The sequence below is a fragment of the Triticum aestivum genome, chromosome 7B (assembly GCF_018294505.1).
Source record: "Triticum aestivum cultivar Chinese Spring chromosome 7B, IWGSC CS RefSeq v2.1, whole genome shotgun sequence".
Lineage (NCBI taxonomy): Eukaryota > Viridiplantae > Streptophyta > Magnoliopsida > Poales > Poaceae > Triticum > Triticum aestivum.
Window position 1 is genome coordinate 565,090,319 of NC_057813.1, and position 12,342 is coordinate 565,102,660.

The 12,342-nt window shown below is 44.9% G+C and overlaps 1 protein-coding gene across 1 annotated transcript; it reads left to right on the forward strand.

Annotated features, from left to right (window-relative positions):
- The first annotated feature begins 533 nt into the window (after positions 1 to 533).
- Positions 534 to 2,510, forward strand: LOC123158178 (tyrosine N-monooxygenase-like). Its single transcript, XM_044576268.1, has 2 exons — positions 534 to 1,508; positions 1,875 to 2,510. Exons 1-2 carry the CDS (start codon positions 534 to 536, stop codon positions 2,508 to 2,510), a joined length of 1,611 nt encoding a protein of 536 aa, XP_044432203.1.
- The last annotated feature ends 9,832 nt before the right edge of the window (positions 2,511 to 12,342 follow it).

The following is a 12,342-nucleotide window of genomic DNA, read 5'->3' on the forward strand; positions in this document are numbered from 1 at the left end:
CAAATAGAAGATTTTTTAGTCTGTTTTGATTACATTTGAATAGACAATTATTAGTAGTAGTATCGACCATGGTATCTAGATAAGTCTAATACAATCTATAAATAGAAATGTTTTATTCTGTTTTGATTACGTTTGGATAAACAATTATTATTTTTAGTATCAACCTGCGTATCTAGATAAATATAAGACAATCTATAAATAGAAGTTTTTTATTCTGTTTTGATTACGTTTGGATATATAGACAATTATTATTAGTAGTATCAGGATAAATACATTTGAAATACCATATGATACATGTGGTAAATGATCCACACATGAGGAATATATCTAAACATGTTTTAGTGTTAGATACATAGATATCTTAGTATCTAATAAATCTAAGCCAATTTTTTGGGACGGAGGTAACATATAAAGAGGGGTCTCGCCCTCATGGGCAGAGCAGCACACAGAGCAAAGTTGGCTTCCCTACTCAACGATAACAAGGAAAGCTACCTCGCAAGCCTGTGTGCACTTAGCAAGCAGCAGTCTCTAGAATGATGGCGTGCTGTTGCTTTGTTGTATCCCAGCTGCTCATTGTAATAACGCTCATGTACCTTGTCATGGCCAAGAGCAAGGCCCGCAGTGGCACGTGCTCATCGGCGACGGTGCCGCTTCCACTTCCGCCGGGGCCATGGCCGTGGCCAGTGGTGGGTAGCTTGCCCAAGCTAGTGCTCAACAAGCCGGCGTTCCGTTGGATCCATCGCATGATGAAGGATATGGGCACCGACATCACTTGCTTCCGCCTCGGCGGCGTCCACGTCGTGCCGATCACATGTCCCAAGATCGCAAGGGAGGTGCTCAAGAAGCAGGACAAAAACTTCTCGTCCCGCCCACTCACCTTCGCCTCCGGCGCCATCAGCTCCGGGTACAAGGACGCCGTGCTCTCGCCATTCGGCGACCAGTGGATGAAGATGCGCAAGGTGCTCACCTCTGAGATCATCTGCCCCTCCCGCCACAAGTGGCTCCAGGACAAGCGCACCGACGAAGCTGACAACTTGACGCGCTACATCTACAACCTCACCACCGGGGGGTCATCTTCAACGTCAGGACTAGGCGCCAACGTTGATGTCAGGCACGTCGCGCGACATTACTGCGGCAACGTCATCCGCCGGCTTGTCTTCGGCCAACGGTACTTCGGGGAGCCTAAGTCGGACGGCGGGCCGGGGCCGATGGAGATGGAGCACATGGACGCTTCCTTCGCCCTCCTAGGGTTCACCTTCGCGTTCTGCGTCAGCGACTACCTCCCGTGTCTACTTGGCCTAGACCTCGACGGCCACAAGAAAATTATTAAGGAGGCCAACACAAAAGTGGATAGACTGCACAACGTGGTCATCGAAGAGCGTTGGAGGCAGTGGAACAGCGGCGAGAGGGAGGACGGGGTCCAGGACTTCCTTGACGTTCTCATCACGCTTGCCGATGGTGACGGCAAACCGTTGCTCAGCATCGATGAGGTCAAAGCACAGTCCAAGGTAAGCAAAATATTAATTAATGAGAAATTTTAAGATGGTTCAAGGGCCTAGATTGAATTTAGTGACCAGTTGCCTCATAGTTCTACAAGGTACTAATACGTCATCCGTGAGAAAAGATAATAGCTCACACTCTTAAATACTAGATCTTATACTGTATTTCGCAGGTGTTAGAAAAGGGAAACAATAGAATAAGAAATTATGAATTAATAGTTTAAACATAGAATTATTGTATTTTTCTACCATTTTGATGTGATTTCAACTTAAATTGTATTTAAAATTCCAATTATTCGATGTAATCTATCTTTATGCAAAGATATAAATTGTAAATTGTATTAACTTACATTTATCTCCATGGAATGCATGCAGGGCATAATATTAGCGGCCATAGATAACCCGTCAAATGCAGTGGAGTGGGCGCTGGCGGAGATGGTGAACAACCCAGAATTGCTGGCCAAGGCGGTGGAGGAGATGGACCGGGTGGTCGGTCGCGAGCGACTGGTGCAAGAGTTAGACATCATGCAGCTCAACTATCTCAAGGCGTGCATACGTGAGGCATTTCGCCTCCACCCAATCGCTCCCTTCAACCTGCCGCACGTCGCGATTGCCGACACCATTGTTGCGGGCTACCACGTGCCCAAGGGTAGCCACGTCATCCTTAGCCGGCTGGCCCTGGGCCGGAACCCCACCGTCTGGGATGAACCGCTCCAGTTTAAGCCAGAGCGCCATATGGGAGACAACATCAATGTGGTGCTTACCGAGAGCGAATTGCGGTTCATCTCCTTCAGCACCGGACGGCGGGGATGCATCGCGGCATCACTAGGAACAACCATGAGTGTCATGCTCTTTGGCAGGCTCCTGCATGGCTTCACCTGGACCAAACCGGCTGGGGTGTCGGCCATCAATCTCAGCGAGTCCAAGCACGACCTCTTCATAGAGAAACCGCTAGTGCTACATGCTGAGCCACGTCTTCCAGTGCACCTCTACCCTCTCATGCATTGTTGAGCAAATAACGAGCTATGAATCACCGATATGGCAAGTATGCTAGCTTTTTTTGATGAATCTATACTTATACTAATAAAGGGAGATATTCTTTTTTTTGTCCCGCTTTGTTTCGTTCCACTTCGATTGATTTTCACGTATGCTAGCTATTTTGGTTTTGTCCGTTTCATGTACAAGCAATCCGATTTCTTTCATGCGTCGCTGGATCGTCCTAGGCTTGTCCAAAGCATTGGAACAGTATGTGCTAGCCAAACAACCACCCATCTAGTATTAATTTTGGACAAATAGAGATGAAATGTATACAAGATGATGCTCTTTTTATCACCAACGAAGGATGAAAGTAGGTCGGTGCATATAGGTTGGGCAACTCCGTTTGAGTTATTTCTTCGGGCCCAAGTCCAGGGGGGCAGCATAGCAGCCTATAATAGTTTTTCTATTTTGGTTCATCGATTAAATAGTACCACATAGTTTTCTTACTTTTAATTCTACAAGTTTATAGTATACCCTAGCAAATTGCCATGGGAATCAATAAGCAGCCTAAAAAACATTAAAAAACTTAGAGAGTGAGGTATGCAATGAGGATGCATATTTCGAGGGTGATCGGATCTGAGATTATGGGCCAGTGAAAGCAATATGGAGACGATTAAAGATCTGTGATTATGGCCCAATGGAACCAGTAAAAACCCAACTAACTATCTGAGATTATAAGCCAATGAAAGAAATGAAAACCCGATGAAAGATTCAAGACTATTATGGGCCAATGGAAGAAATAAAGACGTGATTAAACTTGCAAGCTCATGTGGATGTACATGGTGCATAATTAAAGGACTCGTGGGATAAATCATTATAATTTACACCAAAGGGGAGAGGCAGATGGGTGGGGAGTCCGAGGAGGCATTTAAGGACGAGGAGGAACTCGTAATTTCCACACTTGACACATACGACCAGCTCGTTGCGACACTCACGAAACATGAAATCATGGGTGATGACACGCCGAGGTGTCTGCCAAAGCCCGTGCCAAGCTACCTGTCTCGCTAGGGATTTTTTATTTCTTGCTATTAATTTTGATGATAAAGACTAATGTTTGTCCCCCGTTGCAACACACACATATGTGCTAGTAAATCAAAAGGAAAAAAAAGAACTGAACGAAAAATCAAAAATGAAAAAAAACTCAAGGAAAAATACCCAACAGAAAGCTCAAGAGAATGGAATCAAACCTTGGAAGAAAAAACCAGAAAATCAGCACAACAGAAGTCGAACCAAACACAACGAAAGCAACAGAATAAAAAGGGAGCAACTATTTGACGAGCGCTCCTTCGGGAGCCCCACAACGATCAACGCCACTTGGCGTGCTCTCAGCCGCCCCGCCACGTGTCGTGCTCTGGGCGCTCCCTTCGTAATTTTTTTTATTTTTCCGCATGCATTTTTGGCATTTTAAATGGTTTATTTCTAGGTTTTTTTTGATGTTTTGGTTTTTCATACCTTTTCGGCCCAAAAAATTTCGAAAAAAAATTTGCGCAAAAAAACGCGTTTTTTTGCTTTCGCGAGAGGCACGGCCGTGCCTCCCAGAAACAAAAAAAATGTATTTTCTGTTTTTTTTTCCTTTCGCGAGAGGCACAATTTTGCTTCCGCGAGAGACATGGTTGTGATTTCGTGAGAGCACGGCCGTGCCTCTTCCGGAAAGAAAAAAGACGTGTTTTCTGTTTTTTTTCCTTCCATGAGAGGCACGATTTTGCTTCCACGAGAGACACAGTTATGATTCTGCAAGAGGCATGGCCATACCTCTTTCGGTAAGGGAAAAAACTGTGCTCCCGATTCGGGTTTTTCATGAAAAAAGTGCGTTAAAACCTTCAACATGTGATCTAGTTTTGAAGATCTCGACGCGAGAAATCCAATAGTGAAAACGATTCGAGATTTGGACACACGGTTTAAGAGATAACATATTTTGAATAAACGAATCTAGAAAAAGAGAGAACTCGCATGTTGCGGCAAGTGAGGCATATGCAGCGCACCATTTGTCACAACCTGAGAAGGTGGGGTGATGCGAACCAACCAGTGGTTGGATGGTTAGAGGGACTATGGTATCCCCAGCCCACCAGGGTTTAAGTCATGGTGCTGGCATTTATTTCAGGATTTTCAGCGATGCACATTCAGTGGGAACATTCAGTGGGAGGAGACGTTCCCGTCGACGACGAGGTGCCTACGGCGACTTTGTAAATTTCAAGATGATATGTCGGCTCAGTCTTTCGGATGTGCTCATAGGAGTAGGGTGTGCGTGTGTGCGTTCATAGGGGTGAGTGTATGCGCGTGTATATGAGCGCTTGCGTCTGTATTATTTTTTAAAAAAAGAAGATGGGATGATCTTTGCGATGAGTACTCCTCAATTAGTTTTTTTTAGGGGAAAGCCAGTTCTTTATTCATATTCCACAGAAAAGTGGGATGCGAGTTTGACCATGGGGATGGCCAAACCAAACGTGGCGCCCTGGACCTCCCGTAAGAGAAAACCCGACAAAACTATGTGCTTCATAATTCACAGCACGACTCTCGAAAGAAAAATTACCGTTATATTGGGCTACCCTAGCTTAATCTCGTTGATGACGGCACCATAGTGACCTCGGGTCCCCTTAGTGATATCTGCGACCACCTTCTTGCAGTCTGAGGCAACTACAAAATTATTCAGAAGTAGATCTTCAGCTAGGGCAATCGCCTCCCGTGCACGCTAGAGCTTCCAAAGACGCCGGATCGTCCACGCCGCGGATCACTAGGGCAGAGCTACCCAGGTAGTTGTCGTTGCTATCCCGGCATACCGCAGCGGCCGCTCCTACTCTTCCTGACAGCACAGCAGCGTCGACGTGAATCTTGGCGTATCCCGCAGGAGGGGCCCTTGGGCGTGTAGGTGCTGCATGTTATACTGAAGTGGTATTTGTTGTGCTACACTGGTTACCCTGTTCAATAATATTCAGATCACCTAGGAACCTTTTGATGAACGTATGCACTGCTTGTGGGCTATGAAAGATCCCTTCATGGATCGTTTTACGACGTGCTGCCCAGATCACCCAAAGCGTAACTGACAGGAGGACAAACATGTCATGTGGGAGTGACTCCATCAGTGTAAACAGCCACTGCTTCGCGCTTGATTCTTGAATCATCAACATTTTATGTGCTAGCTCTTCATCCACCAGGGCCCATATACATCTTGACAACATGCACTGAAGCAAAGAGTGCTTCCAGGAATCTGGTCTCCCACATAACCCGCAGTTACTAGTGTCGGACATGTCCGATGAGATCGAACGTCCTCTGTTGGCAAGGAATGCTTTGAGAGCCTCCATAGAAACATACGAATTTTGGCCGGCACCTCAGTCTTCCACAATTTCTTCCATGATTCCTCCTTGGCGTTTTAAACTTGAAGTGCCTGGCGCGCCCTCCAGCCATGCCTCGCGGGCCCTCCAGCCATGCCTCGCAGCGTAGTTTGGTGGCCACCAACATTTTGTATGCTGATTTGACCGAAAAGGATCCATGGTTCTCAAAATGCCAACACCAGATATCATCCGTATTTCGTGTGCATAGTGGAATCCCCAGAATGATCTTGGCATCCGTCGACAGAAATACTTCATTTACTCTATGTGTGTTCCACGAGGCTGACGTGGGATCTATCAGTTCAGAGACCAGCTGAGGCCGATTTGCACTCCAACACCCGTAAGGGCGGAGCATCTCGTTCCTCGAAAGCTAGTTGTCGTCCCATATATTAGTTGTTGCATCATTCCCTATACGCCTGGTTATTCCTTGCTTACGAGTGTCTCGGCCCTCAATTAAGGCCCTCCAAATCTGGCTGGGGTGATTTCCTAATGTTGCTTGCAAGAAATTTGTGGCCGGAAAATAGATGCTTTTCAATATTCGAGCACTTAGAGATTCTGAATCTTGTAGTATTCGCCAGGTCTGTTTAGCTAGCATAGCCAAATTGAACAGCTCGAAATCTTTAAAACCCAAACCCCCCATACCTTTGGGTTTTGTCATTGTCTCCCATGAGACCCAATGAGTTTTGCGTTTCCCATATGTAGAGCCCCACCAGAACTTTCTATTTTTTTTATGGAAAGGCTTTCATGGCTAGCTTTATTAAATTAAACCACACTTATATCGTCTGCTAATAAAAGAGAGATAAAAGAGGATGGGGAGTCCAGCCACACAGACGGTGGATCATCCCGACCCTGAAGAGCTAGCACATGAGCTACAGAATTTGATTCTCTATTACAATGCTCTAAAGAAACCTTCCCACTAGAACTTTCTAATTAACATGTTGAGATGCTCGCATAATGATTTTAGAATCCGATTCAATAGAAAATGAGAAAAGATATGCAAACAAAATAGAAGAAACAAATGTGTGTGTGTGTGTGTACATGTATAGGACAAATGTTTCCTACAAGCAGTGGTAGTTACCACCATTTGTATTTTGTATGTTGTATGTATTATCTGTCGAAATCGAGAGTATGTACGTGTAGTATGTAGTATATAACAATGGTTAGGTAGTATATATACTATTTTTTACGTAGTATATACCTTGTTTTGATTATGCCCTTTTTTACGTACAAATATGTATGTATTTCACAAATATAACAAAAAACTATGGGCTCATAAGCAATTTTTTCATGTAACTTGCTTTGAAATATCTTAGATATAGTATATGAATATATTTAGAATAATAAATAAATATATATAGTAGCACTTGGTAGTATATGAGACATGTGGGGTAACTACCACCGGGTGGTAGGATGGAATTTCGTGTGTGTGTGTGTGTGTGTGTGTGTATATATATATATATATAGGTAAATCATGTGGGACACCTAGGTGCCTGGGCACCTTGTTCGGGTCCAACCCGTTAATGCATTTCAATGGAAACAGCGTGCATTAGTATTCATTTGTTTCCTAATACATTTGCATGCAAGACTGTCCATATATGAGATAACATTTTTTTTCGAGGGTACGCCAAAGGTGTACATTAGCTTTATAGAAGGGAGAAAATATGTACAAGAGTTTACAGAATTGCCGGTTGGGCTACATCCAGCCTGACCGAGCCACCACTCCACACACACGCTACTCGACTTTCTAACACACATTGCTCTCCAAAAGCTCCTGCCGTGGCCCACATCCTCATCTCGTCGAAGATCATGTCCACCGTGTCTTGTTCATTATTGATCTGGCCCGAACCAAACACCCTCGCATTCCTTTGTTTCCATAACGTCCAGTAGATGAGCATAACAAAAGAGTCAAAACCTTTCCGAGAGTGCTTAAGAAAACGCTTTCTAGCGTCCGACCACCAATGCACCAATCTAGAATCATAGGTTGGGCAAAGCTCCATGGGCAACCCCATCCTAGAGATGCAAGTGAGCCACACTTGCCTCGAGAACACACATTGCTGCAGGATGTGGTCCACCGTGTCCTCCTCTTGGTCACATAGAAAGCATTTTGAAATTTGATCTTTTAAGTTATGTCTCGCTCTTCTGTCTGAAATCCGTAGCCGATATTGGACGGCCAGCCACATGAAAAATTTGCAAGCCAGAGGGGCCCAGCACTTCCAAATAGCCCTAAAAGAGTGGAATCTAACTCCTCCCTCACATAACATCTTGTAAGCAGAAGAAGCAGTGTAAGTTCCTGACGCATTCCAAGCCCAAATGGGACTGTCCTCGGACTGAGCATCCAGATGAACCTCCTCAAGGATCTCCCAAAGGCCTATAAACTGGATTAGACCTTCCGTGCACAGGTCGCCGACTACATCCTTCATCCAAGAATGCATATCCAAAGCCTCTCAGACAAGTCTCCTGTTGGCAACTTGCGTATGAACTGACGTCGCCACCAGAGGAGCGACCTCCGCGATGGTAGCACCCTGGATCCATCTATCCTTCCAGAACAGGGTTTTGTCCCCAGCTCCAACTCTCCATTTCACCAAGCTACCAAATGCTTGCACTACCGATTTGTCCGCGGTCAAGCAAAGCCCTTGCCACGGCCTGGAAGCATCCGTGCGTCTAAGCCATTCCCACCTCAACCTTAGAGCAATGTCATGCTTGTGTAGGTCAATGACGCCTAGCCCTCCCATGAGCTTAGGCCTGCATACTCTCGCCCAAGATACAACACATTTGCCTCCCTTGATTTCCTCAGTCCCGGCCCAGAAGAAGGCCCTACACCCTTTGTCCACTTTGTCAAGTGCCCATTTTGGCGCCTCCGCAACCATAAGGTGGTGAGTAGCCCGCGCTCTCATGACCTGGTTGACAAGAACCAGCCTGCCTGGTCTGGTCACCAGACCCCTTTGCCATCCTAGCAAAATGCGGAGTGCCGCGTCCACCATTGGTTGCCACTTCGATCTTTTCAACTGCCAAATGCTTAGCTGCAATCCAAGGTACTTGCATGGAAAGGTGGCAAGCTTCCAAGGCAGCGCCGACTTCACAATATCCTCATCCTCCAGCTCTGCTCGAATCATAATTGCCGCCGATTTAGCAAAATTTACTTTCAGTCCAGAAGCAACTCCAGAGATGGTAAGAGATTCTTTGACTAACTCAAGATCCGGCCGTGTGGGTTTGATGAAAAGAACCACATCATCCGCATACAAAGACAGCCGCTGCATAGGGCTACATCCATTGATGGGACTCATGACTCCAGCCTCATGTGCCTTGATGATGATATGCGTGAGGATATCCATGGCGATAACAAAGAGTAAGGGGGAGATCGAATCCCCTTGCCTCAAGCCTTTAGCATGCATAAACTTATCTCCCGCACACCCATTTACGATCACTCTAGAGCTAGTAGTAGTAAGCAGGGTGGCGATCCAAGCGATCCACCGCTCCGAAAAAACCTTGGCTCTTAACACTTTAAACAAGAACGGCCATGCCAAGGAGTCAAAGGCTTTAGTAATGTCGAGCTTGAGCAAAACTCCTTTAGCTTTCCTTATGTGAATCATCCTCGCCACTTGTCTCACGAGAAGGAAATTATCATGCAAGCATCTCCCTTTTATGAAAGCGGACTGATTCACTTGGACAAGGTCCCCCATGCGCGGTCTAAGCCTCGAAGTAAGGAGCTTAGAAGCAATCTTGGGCATGCTATGCACAAGGCTAATTGGCCGAAAATCGAACACCGAAGAAGCATCTTGGTTAAGCCTCCCAAAACCCCTCCCATTTCCAAGAAACAACTTATGAATAGCAGCCATCAGATCCATCTTGATCACTTCCCAAGATTTTTGAAAGAACAAGCCAATGAACCCATCCGGACCCGGTGCTTTATCAGAGGGAAGATCCTTAATGACTGCCCACACCTCCTCTTCTGTAAACACCCGGTCTTGCTCCGATAGATCCACGTGAGCGACTCCAAGACCCTCCAAATCTAGCGTGAACTCTCTAGCAACGTCCTTGCCCAACAAATCCTTGTAAGCGTTATAGAAGGCTTCCTCCTTGCCTTTCTGATCAGTGATAGTACGCCCTTCCATGCTCAATGAAGGTATGTAGTTCTTCATACGCCTCCCATTCGCCACCAAATGAAACAAGCGCGTGTTAGCATCCCCTTCTTGGAGCCAAGATATTCTAGACCTTTGTCTGGCAATGGTTCTCTCTAGTGATGCCAACCCAAGCACCAGTTGCTTCAACGTTCTTCTGAGCCATCTTTCCTCCTCCGTGAGCCTACGGTTTTCCATGGCGCAGTCGAACCGCAAGATAACAATATTTGCAATGGCAATCTGCAACTTGATATTTCCAATCTCTCTCTGCCCCCAAGCGGCAAGAGCTCGAGCCGTGTTGCGAAGCATCACATCCAGCCGCAAGAAAGGATCCGTGATGCCGTGATCACATACCCACGCCTCCTTTACGATATCCAGGAATCCCTCCATTTTAACCCAAAACTTCTCAAAACGGAACCTCTTTTTATAATGCATAGGCTCATGGAGTGTGAGATGCAAGGGGCAATGATCGGAATGCTCAGTGGACAAAGCTTGCAACAAACAATCCGGGTGATCAATCTCCCAATCCACTGAAACGAACGCACGATCAATCTTGGTAAGCATGGGCATCTCCCTTTCATTACTCCACGTGAACTTTCGCCCATGCAAGAAGAGCTCCTTGAGCGCATTGTTATCCACAAAACGCTTGAACTTCCCCATCATTCTCTGATCTAAATTTGTGTTATTTTTATCAGTCGCATATAAGATAAGATTAAAGTACCCAATCACGAGCCATGGCCCCGGACATAGGGATCTTCTCTCCGAGAGCTCATTCAAGAAATTAATCTTATGCTCATCCTCTTGTGGCCCATATACTACGGTAAGCCACCAAGGTGTCCCCTCCTTAGGCGAGACAAACCCTGTGATGCAATGAGAGTCATTGACAAAGTTTGTTACCATCACCCGAGTGGTGTCCCATGCCACAAAAATGCCACCTCTCGTCTCCGACGCCGGTAAATAGGTAAAACCATCATAGTTTGGTCCCATGCATTGCAGGATTACAAAAATGTTCACAACCTCTAGCTTAGTTTCTAAAATACATACAATCGCCGCATGCACCGAGTCTACAAATCCTCTAAGTGCCTTCCTCTTGGCCGGGTTGTTAAGGCCTCTGACATTCCAACACACCAACTCCAAAGCGTTGACAGACATCGGATTAGGATGACTCCAACACCGTCACAACCTTCGAACCTACTGCGCCATAACAGGCACATCCATCCCTGCCTCCCCTGCTAGATTAAGTGGTATGGCCTTCCCAAAGATGGCCGCGATGGCCCTCAGCCGTGGCTCCTGAAGTGGTGAATCGAACACCGTACGAAGCTGGCCTAGCGCGTCCTCAGACACGGCCAGATCCTCACAATCAAAACCTAAGGTCTTTAGCAGGACAGTTTCAGCTGCCGAAGCCTTAGTCTTCCTAGAACCACCGGAACAGACAGACCGAGTCGTGCGTCGAGGTGTGAATGAGATAACATCAAGCATTTATAACTTATTTCCAAATTAACTTGCTTTATTTGGAGGCAACTCCGACGCATGCAAAATCCAAATTCGTCATACACACACGTACATATTATTAGACCGCAACACTAGTTATAATTACAATACACACTTGTACATGATATTAGACCACGACAATAGTTGTTGGGTATTATTCATAATAAAAATATATACGTGTTGATGATACACCTAATGAAAATACACAAAAACATGAAGAACTATATCTAATAAAAACATACACGTACCAAGTGTATTATACGTAACAAAAATATACATATACCCAGGGTATTATATCTAATGAATATACACAAACCCGTGGTGTTATACCTAATGATAAAATACACATATCGCATGTTTTATACCTACTGAAAATATACACATATTGTTTATATCTATTAAAAATATACAAAGATTGTTGATCTATTATAAATATACACATACCAGATGTATTATATTTATTAAAAATATTAACATACCCGAGCTATTATACCGAACGAAAATATACATATACCCGAGTATATACCTAGTTAAATATATATCTAAAGTAAAATATGGACTAAATACTATCTTGTAGGTATCCAGTCAATATATATACCTAAAATAAAATATGACTACGTATATACCTAATTAAAGTATACACATACTCAGGGTATTGTATCTAATCAAAATAATACACATACTTAAGATACCCCTGTGTACGTTCTTGTACATCAAGAGAAATATGCACGCATACCCTCCTAAGTACAAATAGTTTTTGTATATTACTAATAAGTATCACATACCTTCAATCTATGTGCGTTTGGTCGAGTGTCACAATGAGCCACGGTATTCAAAGATGGGCAGCTAAACAGAAACACGAGCCCACTT

What these genes read in the sequence shown, in the direction of transcription:
- LOC123158178 (XM_044576268.1), top strand. Translation starts at nt 534, where the DNA reads ATGATGGCGTGCTGTTGCTTTGTTGTATCCCAGCTGCTCATTGTAATA. An exon ending in AGGTCAAAGCACAGTCCAAG is followed by an intron (nt 1,509 to 1,874) that starts GTAAGCAAAATA and finishes GAATGCATGCAG; the next exon opens with GGCATAATATTAGCGGCCAT.